The 21,316-nt window shown below is 35.8% G+C and overlaps 1 protein-coding gene across 6 annotated transcripts in view; it reads right to left on the bottom strand.

Moving 5' to 3' along the window:
• GPHN (gephyrin) overlaps nt 1–21,316 on the bottom strand; it is a 623,769-nt gene that overhangs the window by 104,704 nt on the left and 497,749 nt on the right. For all 6 annotated transcript variants that reach the window (XM_047863515.1, XM_047863519.1, XM_047863517.1 and 3 more), the window contains one exon: nt 6,299–6,436. In XM_047863515.1, coding sequence (XP_047719471.1) covers nt 6,299–6,436 — 138 coding nt within the window. The remainder of the gene's footprint in view (nt 1–6,298; nt 6,437–21,316) is intronic.

Here is a 21,316-nt window from a genome sequence, read left to right as displayed (position 1 = left end):
CTTTTGTCAGGGAATAATGCAGCTGGTGACTTTAAGTTGAGGCCAATGCTCAGTAAGCATTACAAAAATCCTAGGTCCGTTAAGAATTATGCTAAATCTACTCTGCCTGTGCTCTATTAATGGAACAACAAAGCCTGGATGACAGCACAGTGGTTTATAACATGGCATAATATGAATATTTTAAGCCCATTGTTATGAGCTACTGCTCAGAAAAAAAAGATTCCTTTCAAATATTACTGCTCACTGACAATGTACCTGGTCACCCAAGAGCTCTTATGGAGATGTATAATGAGATTAATGTTGTTTTAGGGACTGCTAACACAACATCCATTCTTCAGCCCATGGATCAAGGAGTAATTTTGATGTTCAAGTCTTATTATTTAAGAAATACATTTCATAAGGCTATAGCTGCCATAGATAATGATTCCTCTCATGGATCTGGGCAAAGTTAATTGAAAACCTTCTGGAAAGGATTCGTCATTCTTAATACCATTAATAACATTTGTGATTCATGGGAAAAGGTCAAAGTATTAACATTAACAGGAGTTTGGAAGAAGTTGATTCCAAACCTCACGGATAACTTTGAGGGGTTTGAGACTTCAGTGGAAGAAGTAACTGCAGATGTGGTGGAAATAGCAGAACTAGAATCAGAAGTGGAGTCTGGAAATGAGACTGATTTGTTGAGATCTTAAGATAAAACTTTAACTGATGAGGAATGCTTCTTATGCATGAGCAAAGAAAGTGCTTTTTTGAGATGGAGTCTACTCCTGGTGAAGATGCTGTGAATGTTGTTGAAATGACAACAAAAGATTTAGAATATTACCTAAACTTAGTTGATAAATCAGTGCAACATTTGAGAGGATTGACTCCAGTTTTCAAAGAAATTCTACTGTGGGAAAAATGCTATCAAAGAGCATCATACGCTACAGCCAAATTGTTCATGAAAGGAAGAATCCATTGATGCAAAAAACTTCATTGTTGTCTTATTTTAAGAAATTGCCACAGCCACCATAACCTTCAGCAACCACCATCCTGATCAGTCAGTAGCCATCAACATCAAGATGAGACCCTCTACCAGCAAAAAGATTATGACTTGCTGAAAGCTCAGATGATGATTAGCATACTTCAGCAGTATTTTTTTTTAATTGAGAGAGAGAGAAAGTTGATTTTAAATTGAGAGAGAGAGAACATGATCAGGGGAGAGGGGCAGAAGGAGAAACGGGCAGAGAGAGAGATAGAGACAGAGATAGAGATAGATAGAGAGAGAGAATCTTATGTGGGGTTCAGTCCCATGACCCTAGGATCATGACATGAACAGAACCAAGAGTTGGACACTCAAAGGACTGAGACATCCAGGCACCCCAGCAGTATTAAAAATTTTTTTTAATGTTTATTTATTTATGAGAGAGAGACAGAGCGTGAGCAGGGGAGGGGAAGAGAGTGAGAGAGAGAGAGAGAGGGAGAGAGAGAGAGAGAGAGAAAGAGAGAGAGAGAGATACAGAATCTGAAGCAGGTTCCAGGCTCTGAGCTGTCAGCACAGAGCCCAATGTGGGGCTCGAAGTTGTGAACTGCGAGATCATGACCTGAGGATGAAGTCAAATGCTTAATCAACTGAGCCACCCAGGTGCCCCCCAAGCAGTACTTTTTATTTAAGGTATGCACATTCCTCCAAAATGGATGAAATACCTAAATGTGAGATGGGAAACAATCAAAATCCTAGAGGAGAACACAGACAACAACCTCTTTGACATTGGCTGTAACAACTTCTTACTAGACATGTTTCTGGAGGCAAGGGAAACAAAAGCAAACATGAACTATTGGGACTTCATCAAGATAAAAAGTTTTGCACAGCGAAGGAAATAATCAACAAAACTAAAAGGCAACCAACTGAATGGGAGAAGATATTTGCAAATGATAGATCTGATGAAGGGTAACTATTCAGTATTTATAAAGAATTTATCAAACTGAACACCCAAGAAACAAATAATCCAGTTAAGAAATGGGAAGAAGATATGAATAGACATTTTTCCAAAGAAGACATACCAATGGCTAACGGACACATGAAAAAATGCTCAACATCACTTATCATCAGGGAAATACAAATCAAGACCATGATAAGATACCAACTCACATCTGTCAGAATGTCTAAAATTAACAACACAGGAAACAACAGATGTTGGCAAGGATGTGGAGAAAGGGGAACCCTCTTACACTGTTGGTAGGAATGCAAAGTGATGCAACCACTTTGGAAAACAGCATGGAGGTTCCTCAAAAAGTTAAAAATAGGGGGCGCCTGGGTGGCTCAGTTGGTTAAGTTTCCAACTCTTGATTTCGGCTCAGGTCATGATCTTATGGTTCATGGGTTCAAGCCCTGTGTTGCGCTTTGTGCTGAGAGTGCGGAGCCTGCTTGGAATCTTCTCTCTTCTTCTCTCTCTGCCCCTTCCCTGCTCATGCTCTCTATCACAATAAATAAATAAGCTTCAAAAAAAGGTCAAAAATAGAACTACCCAATGACACAGAAATTGCACTACTAGGTATTTACCTAAAGGATATAAATCTACTGATTCGAAGGAGCACATGTACCCTGATGTTTAGAGCAGCATTATCAATAATAGCCAAATTGTGGAAACACACACACAGAGGAATATTACTCAGCCATCAAAAAGAATGAAATCTTGCCATTTGCAATCATGTGCATGGAGATACAATGTATTATGTTAAGTGAAATAAGTAAGTCAGAAAATGACAAATACCATATGATTTCATTCATATGTGGAATTTAAAAAACAAAAGAGATGAACATAGGGCAGCGGGAAAAGAGAGAGGGAGGCAAACCATAAAAGACTCTTAACTACAGATAAGAAGTTGAGGGTTTCTTGAGGGAAGGTGGGCGGGGGTATGGGCTAGATGGGTGATGGATATCAAGGAGGGCACTGGTTGAGATGAGCACTGGGTACTATATGTAAGTGACAAATCACCAAACTGTACTCCTGAAACAAATATTATACTATATGTTAACTAAATTTTAAATAAAAACTTAAAAAAATGCAAGTACATTTGACATGCTATTGCACATTTAATAGAATTCATATAGCATAGACAATTTTTTATATACAATGGGAAATTGAAAAATTCATTTTACTTTCTTGCTTTATTACAATATTCACTTTATTTTGTAGTGGTCTGGAACACGTGCAATATCTCTGAGGTATGTCTGTACTTTAGCATCAAATTGGAGAATGGATTGGAAGGATGCTAACTGGGTTAGGTGAATCAATTACAATAACTTTGGATGTTAATAATAAAGACCTAATCGAAATCAACAGCAGTGGGGATGGAGAATAAGGGATGGATTCCAGAGGATGTAGAAGAAACATGTGGGGGTAAAGAAAATAAGTTTAGTATTGGTCATATTATATTTATGAGCAGCAGGTATTCCTTTGATGTACGAGTCTGGAGTTCAGGCAAGCTCTGGGAAGTGATCTAGACCTAGAAATCACATAATATGTGACACTCATCGGGTTATCCTAGGTAAATGTGTAAGATCTGAAAAGGGTCAAAGACAAAAACTCCAAAGAACGTTTATATTTAAGGAATTGAAAAGGGAAGGCAAGACTGTAAGAGCCAATAAAAGAGACAAGTACCACATTATTTATCTGTCTCTCTCCTATACTACAGTGAGATCCATGGGGCAGGAGTTTTGTTTTATTTATCTTTGTATATCCAGTACCTAACATAGTACCTGACATTTAGCAGATGTTTAGTAAATATATGTTGAACAAACTGAATATGTTTCTATATATAGTATTGTTGTTTAAACACCTAACTAAAATGCCTAGGAGGTTTAATTACAATGCTCTTTTGCATTAAAAACTGAGTTTGATCCAACTCAAAGGCTGAATGAAAACCTCACTATTATTTTTTATCATCATGGTTGGAAACACTTGACAAGGAAGTTAACCATCCATGAAGAGTCTGCTTCCTTATGAGTGACAACTGATTTAATGTATAAATGAAGAGGAAACAAGCACAGGAAGGGAAAGAGAATCCATGCAACAGCATTTTTTTTCCTAAAAGAAAAATAAAAATGGGTCATTTTCAGTTCTGTTTTCTCCTTAGAATGACTAGAATTTATTTAAATGTAACTTGGCATACACAGTGAGATTATCCTAAGGAGTGATGTTAAGGGAAACTCTCCTAAAATTATAACAAGCCGGTGATGGTTAACTTATTTTTATAATAGGTAAAGTATTTAAACTTTCTTCCAGCTTAAGTTTATATTTACATTTTCTGAAAATGTCTTGATGTTGATATAAAAATATCTGAATATTTTGCTTTTAATAATATAAAGAAACCTATTTCACTAAAATTGATTTCTGAAATCATAGAGCTAGTTGTTAATTTTGCACTCTAGACAGTTTTTGTGTCTTTACTTCCTTTAATGAGTAAAACAGAAATAAAAGAAAAGGTCTCAGCCTGATGATATACACATATTTAAAAGAACGAAAGTCAAAGATTATAACTATATAAAAACAACTTTTGTTGAAGTAGGGTCAAGGACCAAGGAGACAGAATTGGGCACTTAGTATTTCACTAGTTTTAAGCCTTTTTCCTCAAGTTTTTATTTAAAGTCTAGTTAGTTAAAATATACGGTAAAATTGGTTTCAAGTGTAGAATTTAGTGATTCATCACTTACATATAACACCCAATGCTCATCACAAGTGCCTTCCTTAATATCCCTCACCCATTTGGCCCATTCCCCCATCCACCTCTTTCCATCAACCCTCAGTTTGTTCTCTATAGTTAAGAGTCTCTTATGGTTTGCCTCCTTATCTCTCTTTCTCTCTCTCTTTTCCTTCCCCTATGTTCACCTGTTTCATTTCTTATCTGGTTGGCTCAGTTGAAAGAGCATGTGACTCTTGATCTCAGGGTCATGAGTTTGAGCCCCACGTGTGGTGTAGAGATTACTGAAAAAAAAAAAAAACCTGACTGTTCTTTTTATTAAAATTTTTTTTAATGTTTATTTATTTTTGAGAGAGAGAGTGAGACAGATCATGAGCGGGGGAGGGCCAGAGAGAGAGGGAAACACAGGATCTGAAGCAGGCTCCAGGCTCTGAGCTGTCAGCACAGAGCCTGATGTGGGGCTCGAACCACAAACCGTGAAATCATGACCTGAGCCGAAGTCAGACGCTTAACCGATTGAGCCACCCAGGCGCCCTGAAAAGCTGACCTTTTTAAAAAAAGTTTTATTTATTGAAGTACTCTACACCCCACATGGGGTTTGAACTAATGACCCTGGGATCAAGAGTCACATGCTCTCCCAAGTGAGGTAGGTGCTCCACAGACCTTTTAATTTAAACAGAATTTTTTATGTTTTCTATCATTTTTTATATTTTAATACTGAAAGAAGAGCACTATCATGTAGTAAAAAGATGAATTTAAGTCTTGAACTTTAGTCCTATTCCTTTTCTGCTGGTCTGAATCTGAGTGTCCTTGCAGAAAAATTATGGTGTTTGTATAGATGCTCTCTAATGTTCATTGAAGTTTGAATATTTTATGATCTATGAATGAAGTCCTTTATTTGTAAAATCAATCCTTTTGTGTTTATCTGCATAACAAAAACAATTAAGAAACTGTATTTTATTCAAATTGCACTAAAACTTCTATCTGAATATTTAGAAAGGGAAATGGTTGATTAAAAACTGAAAACACTGGGGAATACTACCTTTTCGTTGTCTTTTCACAGGCTGGTCTCTATGTGCTATTCAACTAAGAGCTTATATGCTCTCATTGAAAATGAGAAGATGGATGAAGCAGAAAAACTGAGGTCAGACTGGTTGTTCAGTGATCCATGAATAAATTAATATATTTTTTATATTTTACATTTAAAAAGATGTTTTCCACAAAAGAAAACATGGTTAGGAGACACATTTATTATCTCTCATTTCTGACAGAAGGACATCAGGCAGACTCAGAGTTAACTATTTTCCTCACTCAGTGCTGATAACTGTTTCTTTAATTTAGAGTATTGGTATTTTGACAAACAGGGTAAACATAGTTGATTGTTTTCCTTCTTTTTTAATGAAAAGGAAGTTTTATGGGTGGTTTACTCTGTATACCATTAATATTGATCTTAGAGTTGACGAGAAATAAGAAGCAAAAAAGCAAAAAGAATGATGATAGTAATTGTGATAATGGTTAATAACCTTTCTCTTTCAGGAAAACCATGTATTAACATTATATGAATCTTACTTGGAAAAAAATGAAAAGAAAAGGCAATGGGCGAATATAACAGTACCTCGGTAGTTGATGATTTCTGTCCCAAGCACCGGAGTCATCTCCAGGACTGTGATGAAGGCTTTGTCCATAGATGTTAGAGGAAAAGGAGACATGCGGTGTCTTCTAGCCACCTTGGTGATATCGACAGCACTGTGACCTAAACAGGAAGATAATTAACTAAGACTATGATGCTGAAACACTGATTAAAAAGTGGAAATGTCTTATAAGTATCATCAGTTCTCATTTTCATGTCTGTAAATGAAGATTACAAGGTGAGAAATTTTCTCCTGCTTCCAAAATATAGCCTGCTTTGGTGGAACATTAAATCAAGTCAGCAATGTTACATTATTTGTCAAAACTTGGTGAAATTTAATGATGTTACTGCATAATCCTTTTGAGTGCTTACTATGCATTGTGGCACTGTTCTAATTAATCTTCACAACAATCTTATGGGGAGCCATTATTATCTTTATTTACAGATGAGGATAAAGAGGTTTACATATCTTGGCCTAAATCACAGACCTAGCAACAAGCAGAGCCAGAATTCAAACCCAGGAAGTCTGGCTTCAGAGTCTATGTCCTTAACCACACACCAAACACTGAATTAATTAATGAGCTAGTTAGTAAAATGAAATACTCAAACTCAAATTTATTTAGGATTTCATAGGAAATTTTCTATTTTCATAAAAGTCACAGAAAAAGATTATTTTTTAGCTACTCACTCCTTATTCACTCCCCTTCATGGCATTAATATCACCTACACACTAAAACTCCTCATTTATATCTCCAATCCTAACCTCTACCTTCAACTCTAGATTTATATGTCATCCAAACAGCTGGTGGATAAGAGTGTAAATCATCCAACATGCACTTGGATGTGTAACAGGCAATTCAAAGCTAACATGTCCAAAATGAAACTCTTGATTACCCACCCTTCTATTTTATCCTTACAATGTCTTATTCTCTTGCTATGTCCATCTCAGAAAAGAGCAACTCCATTCTTCCAGTTACTAATCCCAAACCTTTTCATCAGAACCAAATCTAAACTACTGTTGAAATATATCTAGAATCTGACCATTACTTACCATCGCCATAATTACTACAATAGTTGAAACCATCACTTATTTCCTGGGAAATTGAATAGCCCCCTAACTGGCCTCCCTGCTTCTATCCTTGTTCCACTATAATGTATTCTCCACACAGTAGTTATAGTGATCCTTTTACATTTTAAATTGGATGGTGCTAATCTCTGCTCATAACTCTCCAACGACTTTCCATTTCACTCAGAATAAAATCTTTGCTATGGCCTATGGAGCCCAACATATTATGGCCTCCACTGTCTTCAACTCCTGTCATTTCCTCTCTTGATCACTGTGCTGTAGCCATAGTGATTCCTTGCTTGTCCTTGAGAATGTAAAATACATCTTTCCTCAGGGTTTTTGCACTTGCTGTTTTGTCTACTTGGACATTCTTCCGCAGATATTATGGCTCCATCCGTCCTTTGTTTATTTCAGGTCATCAGAGAGGTCTTTGTGAAATGCCCTATATAGAATATTACCTACCATCACTTTCTATTCTTTTTACCCCACTTTACTTTTCCTCGTGTGTGTGTATATATACACACATATATATATTCATATCCACAGATCTATAATTTGTATCATATATACACTTATATTTATTTTTTTATAGCTTTATCTATGTAGAACGTAAGCTCCATTGCCTTTTTTGTTAACTGTTGTTATCTCCAATATCTAGAAGAGTATTTGGGACATACTCAACAATAAAAATAAATATTTGTTAAATCAATGAATCATTTAATGACAAAAAGGGACTTCTTAGATCACTATACCTTCATGCGTAAATAGCTTGGCCTTTCTTTAGAACCCTAACGGTATATAGCCCAGACGGTAAACAGAAAAGGAGTAGCTACAAACACAGTTGCTTGGCTATCCTGTCTGCTATCTACAACTCCATTCTTCCTTAGCCACTCTGCAGCTGACAGTGACCATATGACATAATTCTGGTCAGTAAGATGTTGAAAGCTGGGGGCAGGCTTCCTATGGTGAATAAAAAGATAAAGAGACAAAGCTTTAAGAGGAGAAAGCTTTTGCCCTTCTTTCTTCTTGGAACATGGCCAGATACTGGGACTTGGCATAGCCATTTTTTAACCATGAGGATGGAAACGCACACAGTAAGAATGGAAACCTGAGAAGAAAAAAGAGCCTGCATCTCTGATGACAATATTGAGCTGCTGAACAAGCCCTGAACTATCTGCCTTCAGGCTTTTGATATTCAAGACAAATAAGCTTTTATTTCTTTAATCTACTTTATAATGACTGTATATATTCCTTAGTAGTAAGTTTCTACTCATTGTAATTTATTAATACTCCTACCCCAACCCCAGAAGCTGCTTCAGACGTCTTCACTGAATTAACTTAAAGGTACTGCCTCAAAGAGTTTCCATTCTAAGATATGATATTGTACAAGTACTCAAAGAAAAAGACCTATATAGATGCTTATACTTATGACATTTCTCTCCCATGGGTAATCATAAAATTACAAAATTTTCAAAGCTTGAAGGACCTTAGAGATTTAGTGCTAAACATGAATAACATTGTCTACTCAAAATTTAAGTAGGTGAACACTAACAAAGGATAATATATGATATGATTTATCATTTACTTACAACAGAAACATAAATTTATTACTCATTTTCACTGAAGTCTCAACCTTGCAATTACATATCATAAAAGCATATTGTCACAACCAGTGTAATTGGAGAAGAGGACAGAGCTAGGTGTTTCTGTTTTTTATTCAGGTTTATAGGTCTCAAGTCTGATATTTTCTAAAATATATTTTACTTTCTATACGGTGCAAATTGTGTCTAACCTTATCAAAGTTATCCTCTTAAAATGTTTAGTTTCTGAGGAGAAAACTGTACTTTTTAACTGTACAGTTTATTTCTTGCATATGCTTTGTAATTGAATTTTTCTTATTAGAAAGTTAGTTTGATTATCAGTGATATACACACCCATTCAACAAATATTTATTGAATGCATTTTATGAGCCAGGTATGTTAGGGAATTGGGATACATAGAGTGGCATATACTCTGCCATGAGGAACATTATAGCTCAGCAGAATTGGTAGTTTTCTGTCTCTCTTTAATTGAAAATGGCAGTGTAGATATCTACCAGCCTAAAAAATCTTTCCCAAAATCTTTAAAATAATTTTGTATCTTATTTGTATATTTTTTAAGGGTACCTATCACTCTCCATCTTATATTATAGACATTTAAACATTTGTCTTAGTTACATTAGTCAATTGTAAACTCCTTGAAGGTATACCCTGTATGTTACTAAATTTGTGGTTTGTTTCCATTTTTTTTTTTTTAATTTTTTTTCAACATTTATTTATTTTTGGGACAGAGAGAGACAGAGCATGAACGGGGGAGGGGCAGAGAGAGAGGGAGACACAGAATCGGAAACAGGCTCCAGGCTCCGAGCCATCAGCCCAGAGCCCGACGCGGGGCTCGAACTCCCGGACCGCGAGATCGTGACCTGGCTGAAGTCGGACGCTTAACCAACTGCGCCACCCAGGCGCCCCTGTTTCCATTTTTTAAAGAAACATAATTCTAATTATTTTCTGATGTTGACAGCAGTGACTTGCAAGAAACTTCAAAGTGAAAGCTTCAGAAAATTTAAGAATAGTTATCTCTGACTTCTCTTATTTTGCAAGTTACAATCCCAAAGCACTTATATTTGTCCTGGGCCATTGGAGAACTAAATCACACAGGAAAAAGAATCAAGAACTGCTTTCCTCCACATTCTAATACTCTTCTTGATTCTGAGCCCAGCACAGAAATCTGATGGAAGAAAAAAAAGTATGTACTTTTAACTCTTGAAGGCCAGATGGGTTATATAGTCTGGTAGCCAAATTTCATTGAATGGTCCATAAAATCCAGTTTGGCAGAAGTAGGAAAGGAAGGAAAGAATAATTTTTTGTTAAAGTAAGAAGGTTATGATAAAAGGCAGCTTGAATTTTGGATAAACAAAATATCCAAAAATTGAGAGAAAATTTGGATAGAGTTTTTCCTATAAAACAAAAATAAAATATTTCATAGCCACAAATATATTCTGATAGCTACATTACAAATAAATACCAGTGGTCACAAAGAGAATCTGTGAGGGCATCAGCTCCATTCAACTCATGTATGCTACAAAACTAACATGCAAAAATATGTGTCCTATAGAGAAGATTATAGTGTTCAAGGGAATATCTATTTAACTTATAAATGTATGGTTATCACTGATAATTGGTAGGCAGCATGGCTATTTTGACAAAAATAAACTACTAAGTGCTGTAGGATATGGATCTTTATATGGGAGTGGGGCAAGGATAGGGAAATGAAATCTAGACATCCCCTCCACTAGTAGCTGTCTGAACTGAGCAGAGAATAACAGGTTGAATTACTATAACATCTAAATTGATAGCATTCTTCTGCAATGGGCTTAATTTTCTCAAGTAGACTTATAAGATTAAAGCAATTCTAAATTGGCAAAGATTGACCACCTTGAGGTTTCCCTTATAAATCTAGGTTTCTATAAGTGAAACTTAACTCGTCTCTCTTATATTTTCTAGTGCGTAAGTCCAGTCATGGGGTTGACTTTGAAAGTAAAAGTCCTCAAAATGTTACTGGGATTTCCTGTTTTCTATGCAGCAAGACTACATAACACAGACAGTGTAAAAACAGTATGGGTTCATTCAGGATTGCCATCATCAAAGATATGTTTAAATACTAATTGCAATGTCTATGATGTATGAGGCCTTCAAAATGGCACAGAAAGTACAAATGGATTCCTTTCTACTGAGTAGAGTAACTCAAGATCTTTGTCATGTAGCAGTAACCGTTTTCTTATAGCATGGCTATCTTGAAATGAAGCTATACCAATTTTATACCAATGAAATTATTTTTCCCACTTCAAATGCATTATTTTTAATGTGACAATTCTTAATATACAATGTTTCATCCTGGTTTGAAAATACCTCTTTAAATTAGAAGTAAATGATGAAAAGATGTTTTCAAATGATAGACTATAACAGAAAAAAGGTATTTATGAAGGTTCTTCTTGATTAAATTAAAATCTTCAAGAGGAAACTTTATCCCTCAAGACAAAAATAAAAGAGTTCCCCAAACTGCCTAAAGTATAAATCATTATTCATTCTTTGGATATACAGAAAATCTCAAGGAATAGATTTGTTCTGCCCTATTAATAACACTGCCCTTATTTATCATAGTACTTGCAGCTTGAATTCATTATTTTTCTACTTTCTGGAGCTTTCAGAGAAGCAAACCACCTAAAATAATAAATATCTTTCCTAGGAAACCTAAAGAGTGAAAATGATAGTTTGTTCAGGTTAAATAGCTAGGACCTTTGGTAATTTGAGGAATTTGAGGTTTAGATATGTAAGCATTTACTCTTTCATATATCTCTCTCTCTCAAATTAACAGAGATCAAGTTCAAAGCCCAAGGAAGCACTGGCGATGGTAGAGTTCATAGGCTTAAAATGATATAGCATTTTGTATATCTGAAAATAATCTCTCATACTTTCTTCAATTTAATAGTCTTAAACATCTTTCTACTTATTTATCCAAGATAATGAGCCTCATGGCATTTCTGACAAAATCTAGAAAACATGGCTGAAAGGATTGTGTTATCTTCTAGGGCAATATAAGAAATATTAAAAGAAAATACTCCTGGGATTTCTATGCATCAAGATTATGAAACAGGGAAATGTTTGCTCTTTAATCTCTATCTATGGTTCACTATTACCCACAGGATAAAATCAAATTCCTTAGAATAGTATACAAAGTGCTTCCTGGCTTCCTTTTCAGTCTCATCATTCATTCACTACTTCATTAGGAAATTGATGATATTGCAGATATTGGAATATACCATACTATTTCATATTTTCCTGCCTTAGCATATGATGTTCGTTCTGCCTAGAATGCATTTTCTCTTATCTTGTTTTCCTAAGAAATTATTATTCTTCCTTCACAACTCTCTTCAGTAAGGAAGTAATCAAATAATGATGGAACATGTCAAAAGGATCTTGCAGTCAACTGGAAGAGACTCTCTTTGGCCAAAACTGGGACAATTTAAGCATCAAAGTAGATTAGGATAGTAACAGATTACATAACCCCTTTAATAAAATAAAAATAAGATTCTATGAACAAACACTAATATAAATAAAGAAATAATGAAATAAAATTCTTTCTTACAACAGAATGCCAACTGATAAATGAAGAAATTTTGGAATTAGAAAGTCAACACTTGGCAACTATCATAGCAAGAATTGGTTCAGGTTAAAATCATCAACGGATAGTAAAACTGAAGGTAAAAATCTGAAGAAAAACAATGAATTTATATAGTTTCACTATATAACCCCACAAGATTCTACTAACTACAAAGTAAAATAGTAGTTTTGTAGTGGAAAAACCTGGAAGACAGCATCTTAACCAAGTGATCAAAATTAATATTACCAGTAATGGAACAAAATGATATCATGAACCTCTTGATATGGTGCATGGAGAAGGGTACAACATCACATATAAGCTATTTCTATCAAAAATGCTTAATCTGAATCAGACCATCAAGAAACATCCAAAAAGTCTAAATTTGAGGAACATTTTACAAAATAATGACCTATACTCTTGAAAAATGTTAAGGTCATGGAAAAAAAAAAAAGAGGAATTACTCCAGATAAAGGAGTCTAAAGGCACATAGTAGCTAAAAGTAATGCATGATTCTGGATTGGATCCCAGATCAGAAGAAGAAAATGTTTTTTTCCTTTTGCTATCAAGAACATTATTAGAAAAATTTGCAAAATGTAATTTGAATAAGATTACATAACAGCATTGTGGCAAGGTTCATTTCCTGATTTTGATAATTGCACTGTGGTTATGTAAGAGAATTTTTTTTCTTTCTTTTCTCCTTTTTTAATTTATAAAGGAAATATATATTTGAAGTATTAGGGATAAAGAGGCATCATGCTTGTAATTTACTCACAAGCAATTCCAGAAAAAAAATTAATATATAGAGAGAAATGATAAAGCAAATGTGGCAAAATGCTAACATTGGGAGACTTTGGGTGAAAGATATACAAGAATTCTTTGTACTATTTTGGCAACTTTTCTGAAGTTTGAAATTATTTCAAAAAAAAAAAACCTTTTTCAATAGTCTCTCCTTTGTGAAGCAACACATAACCATTCCATGTTTTCTTCCTGCACTGAGGAACTATTAAATGCTCTTAGGATTCTCATTACCTACTATATTAACTACATATCTCACAGTAATTATACTTATTTATATACAAGTCTATTTTTTTTTTTAAATTTTTTTCTCAACGTTTATTTATTTTGGGGACAGAGAGAGACAGAGCATGAACAGGGGAGGGGCAGAGAGAGAGGGAGACACAGAATGGGAAACAGGCTCCAGGCTCTGAGCCATCAGCCCAGAGCCTGACGCGGGGCTTGAACTCCCGGACCGCGAGATCGTGACCTGGCTGAAGTCGGACGCTTAACCGACTGCGCCACCCAGGCGCCCCAACAAGTCTATTTTCTTAACTAGATTTTCAGCTCTTTGAGAAAGGAAAACGTGTCTTAATGTCAAAGCTCAAGGATGCTGTGCACACAGTGGTCACGTAGAACATTTTTGTTGAACGAGTTCCTAAAGGCTTGATTTTAATCACTAGACTATACAGCTTGACAAAGAATATGGGCTGAGAGATAAACACTACATGTAATTTCAAACATTATTCTGGTCAGTAATTTCAATGTTCTGTTTACTAGAATTGTCTATTTAAAAAAATGATTGCAGGGGCACCGGGGTGGCTTAGTTGGTTAAGCATCTGACTTTTGGTTTCATCTCAGGTCATGATCTCACAGTTTTGTGGGTTTAAGCTCCATATCAGGCTCTATGCTGGCAGTGCGGAGCTTGCTTGGGATTCTCTCTCTCTCCATCTCTCTCTGCCCCTCCCTCATTTGTGCTATCTCTGTCTTTCTCAAATAAATAAATAAACTTAAAAAAATGGTTGCAAACATTAAAAATTTTTTTTTTAAGTTTGAGAGAGAGAGAGAGAGAGAGAGAGAGAGAGAGAGAGAGAGAGACAAGAGAATCCCAAGCAGGCTCTGTGCTCTCAGTGCAGAGGACACCCACGTGGGGCTTGATATCACGAACTGTGAGATCATGACCTGAGTCAAAATCAAGAGTCTGACGCTTAACCAACTGAGTTACCCAGGCACCCCCACACATTTTTTAATAATAAGCTGAAACTGGGTTTTTCTTCTCTTTACCTTTTTGTTTAAAAGTGGTAAAAGGCTCAATGCTGTAGGGAAATGAAAAAGGAGAATAAAAAAATATTTTACCTGTGGTCAAGTAGTCAGGGAAATGGAAAATTAGCTTTGTTCAGTGTACTACCTAAATAATTAACCCTTATAGGTTATTTTTAGATCAGGAGGTTTATCTATGGAAAAATTATAAGGCCAAAAGGAGGAAAAATAATTTATTTCCCATGATCAGGTATAAACTGTCTTTATAGCTGTCTTCCTTTGGCTCTTTTTTTTTAATTTGTCACATACAAATAAGTTAAATAGATATTAAAAGTAAACAGATAAACTTAGCTGAATGTACAGGCGAAAAGAGATGAAATGAAAAAAATGGTATTAGAAGATATAATGATAAAATAGATTAGCTAAAGCAACATGAAAAAAGGATAAAATCATTTTTAAAAAACTATAAGTATGAGTCAAGTGTTAACACACCCAACAAAGGCAAGTAAAGTCTTTTGAGTTGAGGTGGCTGCAAATGATCAACAGGAATTTTCCATTGTAGTGTTTCTAAGGACTGGGGGCTCTTGAGAAAGGACTCAAATCATGATCCTTAGGTTCCTGCCCTTACTAGCAGTACTAGTGGTGTATATACATTAAAAATTGTAGGTCCTGATTATAGCTACTATGGCAAAAGACCAGCTTTCAGATACAATCTTTCCCTTTCCTGCACCCCTGTTTCATCACCTTTCTCTTCTTTGCTTACACAATTAGTAATTACCCTTTGCTTTGCTGTCATTCTGGTTCAGGAATACAAACCTCAGAGCTTGTATATTATTTGGTTTGAAATCCCTTGGTTCATTCTTGTCCTGCTGTTTGATTTCTGGCTTTGTGCCCTTTTGGGTCTCTGAACTCCAGCTTGCTTTGTTAGGCTGCTAGGATCCCCTTTTTAAACCTAAATAGCCAAAAAGCTGAGAATTCTCTTATTCCCCAAAGTAAGAGGCTGTCAGGATATAATTTCAGAGTTATAAATATATGTATGTATATGTGTGTGTGTGCACATATATGTATATGTATGTGTGTTGTATGTGGCAAACAGAACACCACAATGACCATAGGTGCATATTGATGCAGGCTCCAAGATCTCTGAGAAAACTTGTGATCGTAAGGTTAAAAATAACCTGAAAGGACTTGAGTGAATTGCCTTTGGGAAATGTGGTCTGTTCTTTAGTACGCAGATAGGGATGTTCCTGAAAGGAAGCCAGCTGTATATAGCACAGTGCATTCACTCCCTTCTTTGACTTTGCTTCTGTCGTGAAGACTCTTATCGGAACATAGGTATCTGCAAGACTGCTCTTGTATGCAAGATATGTATGATAGCTGAATCGGATGTACATTGTTGACATGCTTTGCTAAGCTTCTGTTGTTAATCATTGCTGACCTGTTTTTCCTGAAAATGTATATAAGAAAATGTACAATAAACCTCAGTACCTCGGGCTGTTGGCTCGGGGTCTCCTGTGCCTCGCTACACTGTGGTCTCTTTTTCTCAGTTCCTTCACTGCCCTAGGTCCGTGGGCCATTTGAGGTCGACATGTGTGTATGTATGTATGTGTGTATATATATATATATATATATATATATATATATATATATATATATATAAATTTAAATATGTATTTGTTAGTTTCCATTTAGAATGTTTTCATAAATGCCACTAGTATTAAAATGCAAAATTAGGGGTGCCTGGGTGGCTCAGTCGGTTAAGCATCTGACTTCAGCTCAGGTCATTGATCTCATGGTTTGGGAGTTCCAGCCCTGCATCAGGCTATCTGCTGTCAGGGCAGAGCCTGCTTTGGGTCCTCTGTCTCCCTCTCTCTCTGCCCTTCCCCTGCTTGTGCTCTCTCTCCTTCTCAAAAATAAACAAACATTTAAAAAAATGCAAAATTAGAATTGTTTTCTTCAGTAGGTTAAACATTCTTTAGACAATGGTAGAGAAGAAGTAATTTTTCTTTAGGAATCACAGCTATTATATCTCTAAAAGTGGAGTCTAACAAGTACCTTTTAAAGCCTTTTTCTAAGCATTAACTAAGTAGTCTCTATAATGCCCTGGGAAAAAGAACCAAGAGAAATTCAGAGTCATTTTTGTAGCTAGAGGAGTTTTACCAGCTCATAAAAGCCACATTTCCCTTAGTGAATCTTCTCTACATGGTGTTGTTTCTCATATTATTAGGTGTGAGCACATAAGGCTACAACTTCCAGAATACCTATTCTATTTATTAATTTCAATGACAGACTAATAAAAAAGTAAATTTTGGCTAATATCTTTTGTAAGAAGTAGACATTACTCAATGTGATCGTTAGGCATGTGGTAGATGTCAATTTGTATAGTTGAGAAAGAAAATCTTAGAACAGGTGATCACAGAGGCAAATATGAAGAGTCAGTGTCACTGGTGAAAATAGAAATAGTTTTTAAGGTATTTTGTACATAAGCAGAAATTATATAGTTTATTCTAAATTTATTGGGCACTTGATATTGTCCTCATCTTTCCATAGGCCTAAAAAAGGAGTTAATTCACAACTAATTCTGCTGATACAAGGGCTATAGTTTTTTTTAAAAAAGAATAAATTACAGTACAATTATAACTGTGAATTACTATACAACCCAATTAATATACAATCCAATGTGTATACTGGAAGAAAATAAAATAATTATATGTTAGTAGTAGTTATCTTTAAGTAGTAGGATGGGACTGATTTTTTCCCCTACTTTTTTGTATTATTCAGATTCTTGAGAATAATCTTACATCGCTTAAAAATATTTAATAAATGCTTTTAAATTTGAAATAATTATTTTCTTAGCCAAACCTAGCCAATATCTTCCAAAGTAATGGTCCAAATTCTGGGGTTCTAGGGAAATTTCTCAACATCATTTAATTGTATTTTTAACCATCAAAAAATCTTCCTACATGTATATCTGAAACTAATAAAACACTGTATATTAACTATACTGGAATTAAAATAAAGACTTAAAAAAAAAAAGATTCCTACTGCCGTAGGGGAACAGTTCAGATGACCTAGAGTAATTCTAGGCCTTTCATGATTTGTCCTTTCTCTTCAACTTCATCTCTCTTTGCTCTTACATATACTAGCAACAGCAAACTTAATTTCTAGTACACAGCATGATTTTCTTCTGACACATCTGTCTCAACTGCTCTTCTCCTTCCAGTCCAACTAGCAAACACATACTTATTTGTTAAGACTATGAAGATAAAGTATGGGTCATATCAATATAAAATCTTGTAATTCACATATTGCCCAAGTTAAAAATTGGGGGTCATTTTTTACTTCCTTACCTGCCACATGTAGTTCCCAATCCTGTCAATTGTGATTCCTTAGTGTTTCAAAAAATCCTGTATTATTTTTTCTATTTCTATTGCTCCAGCTTTAATTCAAGCTCTCATCAGATTCCTGCTTCTGATCTCACCCGGAATCAATCCATTCTTCACATAGTGGTAAATGTTCTTTCAAAATTTCAAATTCGATCTTGTCATTCCATGTTAAATTCCTTTATTGACCTTTACAATAAAGTCCATTAAAGTCCCATTAGCATGGCAATTAGGAGGTTCATCTGCAAAAACTATATGGCCAGTTGGAGGTCATGATTTGATAGCTTCTCCAGCCTCTTATTTCCCTTAGTCCCTTCCTCCTCTTCAAACTGCACCCTCCTCCTCCATCTGTGTGCCACAATGCCTGGAGCATGGTAAGTTTTTCATAAATGTTAGATACTTGCATTAACATTTTAATAGAGCTATCATCCGAGATAAATAGATTTAAATTCAGCTGGAAAGAACATTTTGAAAAAAGCACTTTTTTCAAAAGTGTGCCCCAAAAGGCTAGTGTTTATGGATAGGACCAATAGAATCCTTATACCTGTGGCTTCTGCTTGAGTTCAGCCAATGGAAAGCATTAGCAGGAGAATAGAGAGAAAAACAGTTCAGACAAGATATTTATTCCTTTGGCCTCCTGTCTGCTGGTTGGCAGTGGTTATGTTCCTTTAATAAAAACCATTAGTTCTGTGAGACAGGCCTCAAAGACTTATTTTAGACAATTACTCCCTTCCCTGACTCCTTGAGGCTTAAGGGTAGTAACAATTTCGTGCTGTTGCTAGCCCCCAAAGTTCTTCAACTTATCTTGCTTTTCCTTAACCCTGGCTACTCTGTTGTAACTAGTTCCTTTATTAAATTCTCCATTATCTTGTTTGAGTGTGTCATTTGACTCCTGCCAGGACTAAGTGATACAGCAGCCAAGGTGAGACTGGACACAATATGATTAGAGAAAAATGTAGAGATAAATATTGTAGAGCACTGGATTCCTAATGGGGACCAGAGGGGGTTGAGGCTGGAAAAGTAACTAAAACCAGACCATGGTGGCCCTTGAATGCTAGGCTTTGGAGTTTGAACTTTACCAAATAAGCCAATTGGAAACAATTTACATAACATTATCATGTAAGCCAATATTTTCAAGTTTATAAGCATAAGAGTGACACCTATAAAGATTTCTTGTGGACTACAAATTCTACCATAGAAAGGTTGAAAAATTAGCTCAATGGTATATGTCTAAATAGATAGTACATCAAAATGAAAAGACCAGGGGTGCCTGGGTGGCTCAGTTAGTTAAGCATCTGACTTTGGCTCAGGTATGATCTCACAGTTTGTGAGCTGGAGCTCTGTGGGGGGGTGGGACGGGGGGGGGGTGGGTGGGTGGGGAGGGGCTCTGTGCTGACAGCTTAGAGCCTGGAGCCTGCTTTGGATTCCGTGTCTCATTCTCCCTTTGCCCTTCCCCTGCTTGTGGTTTGTCTCTCTGCATCTCAAAAATAAATAAATGTAAAAAAAAAAAGATGAAAAAAAAATGAAAAGACCAGATGTCCAGATTTTTAGTTTGGTGTGCTTTTTCCTATATCATACTAAGGGGACTTTCTTTCCTTCAACTTCATTACTAAATATTACTTCATTTACTAAATATAAATTGAATACTCTCTCCATGTAAGGTACTTTATGAAACATTAGGCAGTAATGCTGAGGTAAATAAGATGAGATTCCTATTTCTCAGTCGCATGAACACAGAAGTCAGACTGCATTTTAAGGAAAATGAAAAAAAACCCCACCGAAAACAAAATAACAAGTACATGCTTATGTTTTAATGTTAAAACAAAAAACTATGTATGATAATGCAGAAAAAGGAAAAACTAATTCTGATGGTACACATGGTAAAGTTCCACGAGGAGGTGACAACTGAGCTTTAAACAATAAGAAAAAGTGAGCAACATCTGAAACAGAATGAACAAAATAATTGAGATTTGAAAGTACTTTCAGAGAATGAGGGAACACCTAATGAGGTTGGAGGTGGAGAGGATGAAGTGTCCTCCCCATAAGGCATAAGGCTGGTCATTTCAGTTGCAGACAGGATTTGAAGAGGCTTAGTACTGTAGAAAATGGAGAGTTAGTCAAGCTTTTTAATAGAGAAGTGATACATAAAAATGTAATATTTGACTGATAGCAGATTGGAAGGAAGAGCAGTAAGTGTGCTATTACGATCCTAGAGGCTATAGACGAAGAAGGCCTGAACTAATATAATGGGAATTGGAAAAACAATATTTAGAAGAGTCATTAACAAATAGTTCTATGACTGTGCTTTGGGAAGGAGAGGTAAATATTGTGGTGAGATTTCAAGTTTGGTTATGACACCAAGTGGGAGTGACATTAAGATAGCAACAAAGAGACAACTTGAAGGGTACTAAATTTGGTTTCTGATGAGGGAAGTGTGAGATGCCAGCAGAATATCAGGTGGTGATTCCAGTAAGTAACAACAAAAGGAGTTTGGAGTTTGGGAGAGAAAGGTTTTTCATCTTGTGTGACTGAAATTCTATACCTATGGAACAAATGCCCCACCTCCTTCCAGCCTCTGGCAACCACCATTCTATTTTCTGTTTCTAGGATTTTGATTATTTTAGCTATCTCAGATAGGTTGAGTTATGCAGTATTTGCCTTTTGTGACAGGCTTATTTCATTCAGCATAATGTATCAAGTTTTATTCATGTTGGAGCATATGACAGGATTTTTTTTAAAGGCTGAGTAATATTCCACCGTATGCATATATTCATTCATCTGCTGATGGACATGTAGGCTTTAGAAGCTATCATGAATAATGCTGAATGGACATGGATATGCAAATATTTCTTTGAGATATTGTTTTAAATTCTTTTTGATATATACTCAGAAGTGGGATTGCTGGATCATATGGTAGCTTTACTGTTAATTTTTGAGGAATTTCCTTAAAGTTTTTCATAGTAGTTGTGCCGTTTTACCATCCCATTATTTTTTTTTTTTTTTAATTTTTTTTTTAACGTGTATTTATTTTTGCGACAGAGAGAGACAGAGCATGAACAGGGGAGGAGCAGAGAGAGAGGGAGACACAGAATCTGAAACAGGCTCCAGGCTCTGAGCTGTCAGCACAGAGCCCGACGCGGGGCTCGAACTCACGGACCGTGAGATCACGACCTGAGCCGAAGTCGGACGCTTAACCGACCAAGCCACCCAGGTGCCCCTACCATCCCATTATTAATAGTACACAAGGGTTCCAAGTTTTCCACATCCTTACCAACACTTATTTCTGTTGTTTTGATGGTGGCAGTTTTGATTTGCATTTCC

This window comes from Prionailurus viverrinus, chromosome B3 (genome assembly GCF_022837055.1).
Source record: "Prionailurus viverrinus isolate Anna chromosome B3, UM_Priviv_1.0, whole genome shotgun sequence".
NCBI classification, from domain to species: domain Eukaryota; kingdom Metazoa; phylum Chordata; class Mammalia; order Carnivora; family Felidae; genus Prionailurus; species Prionailurus viverrinus.
This window is presented reverse-complemented; position numbering and strand designations above follow the sequence as displayed.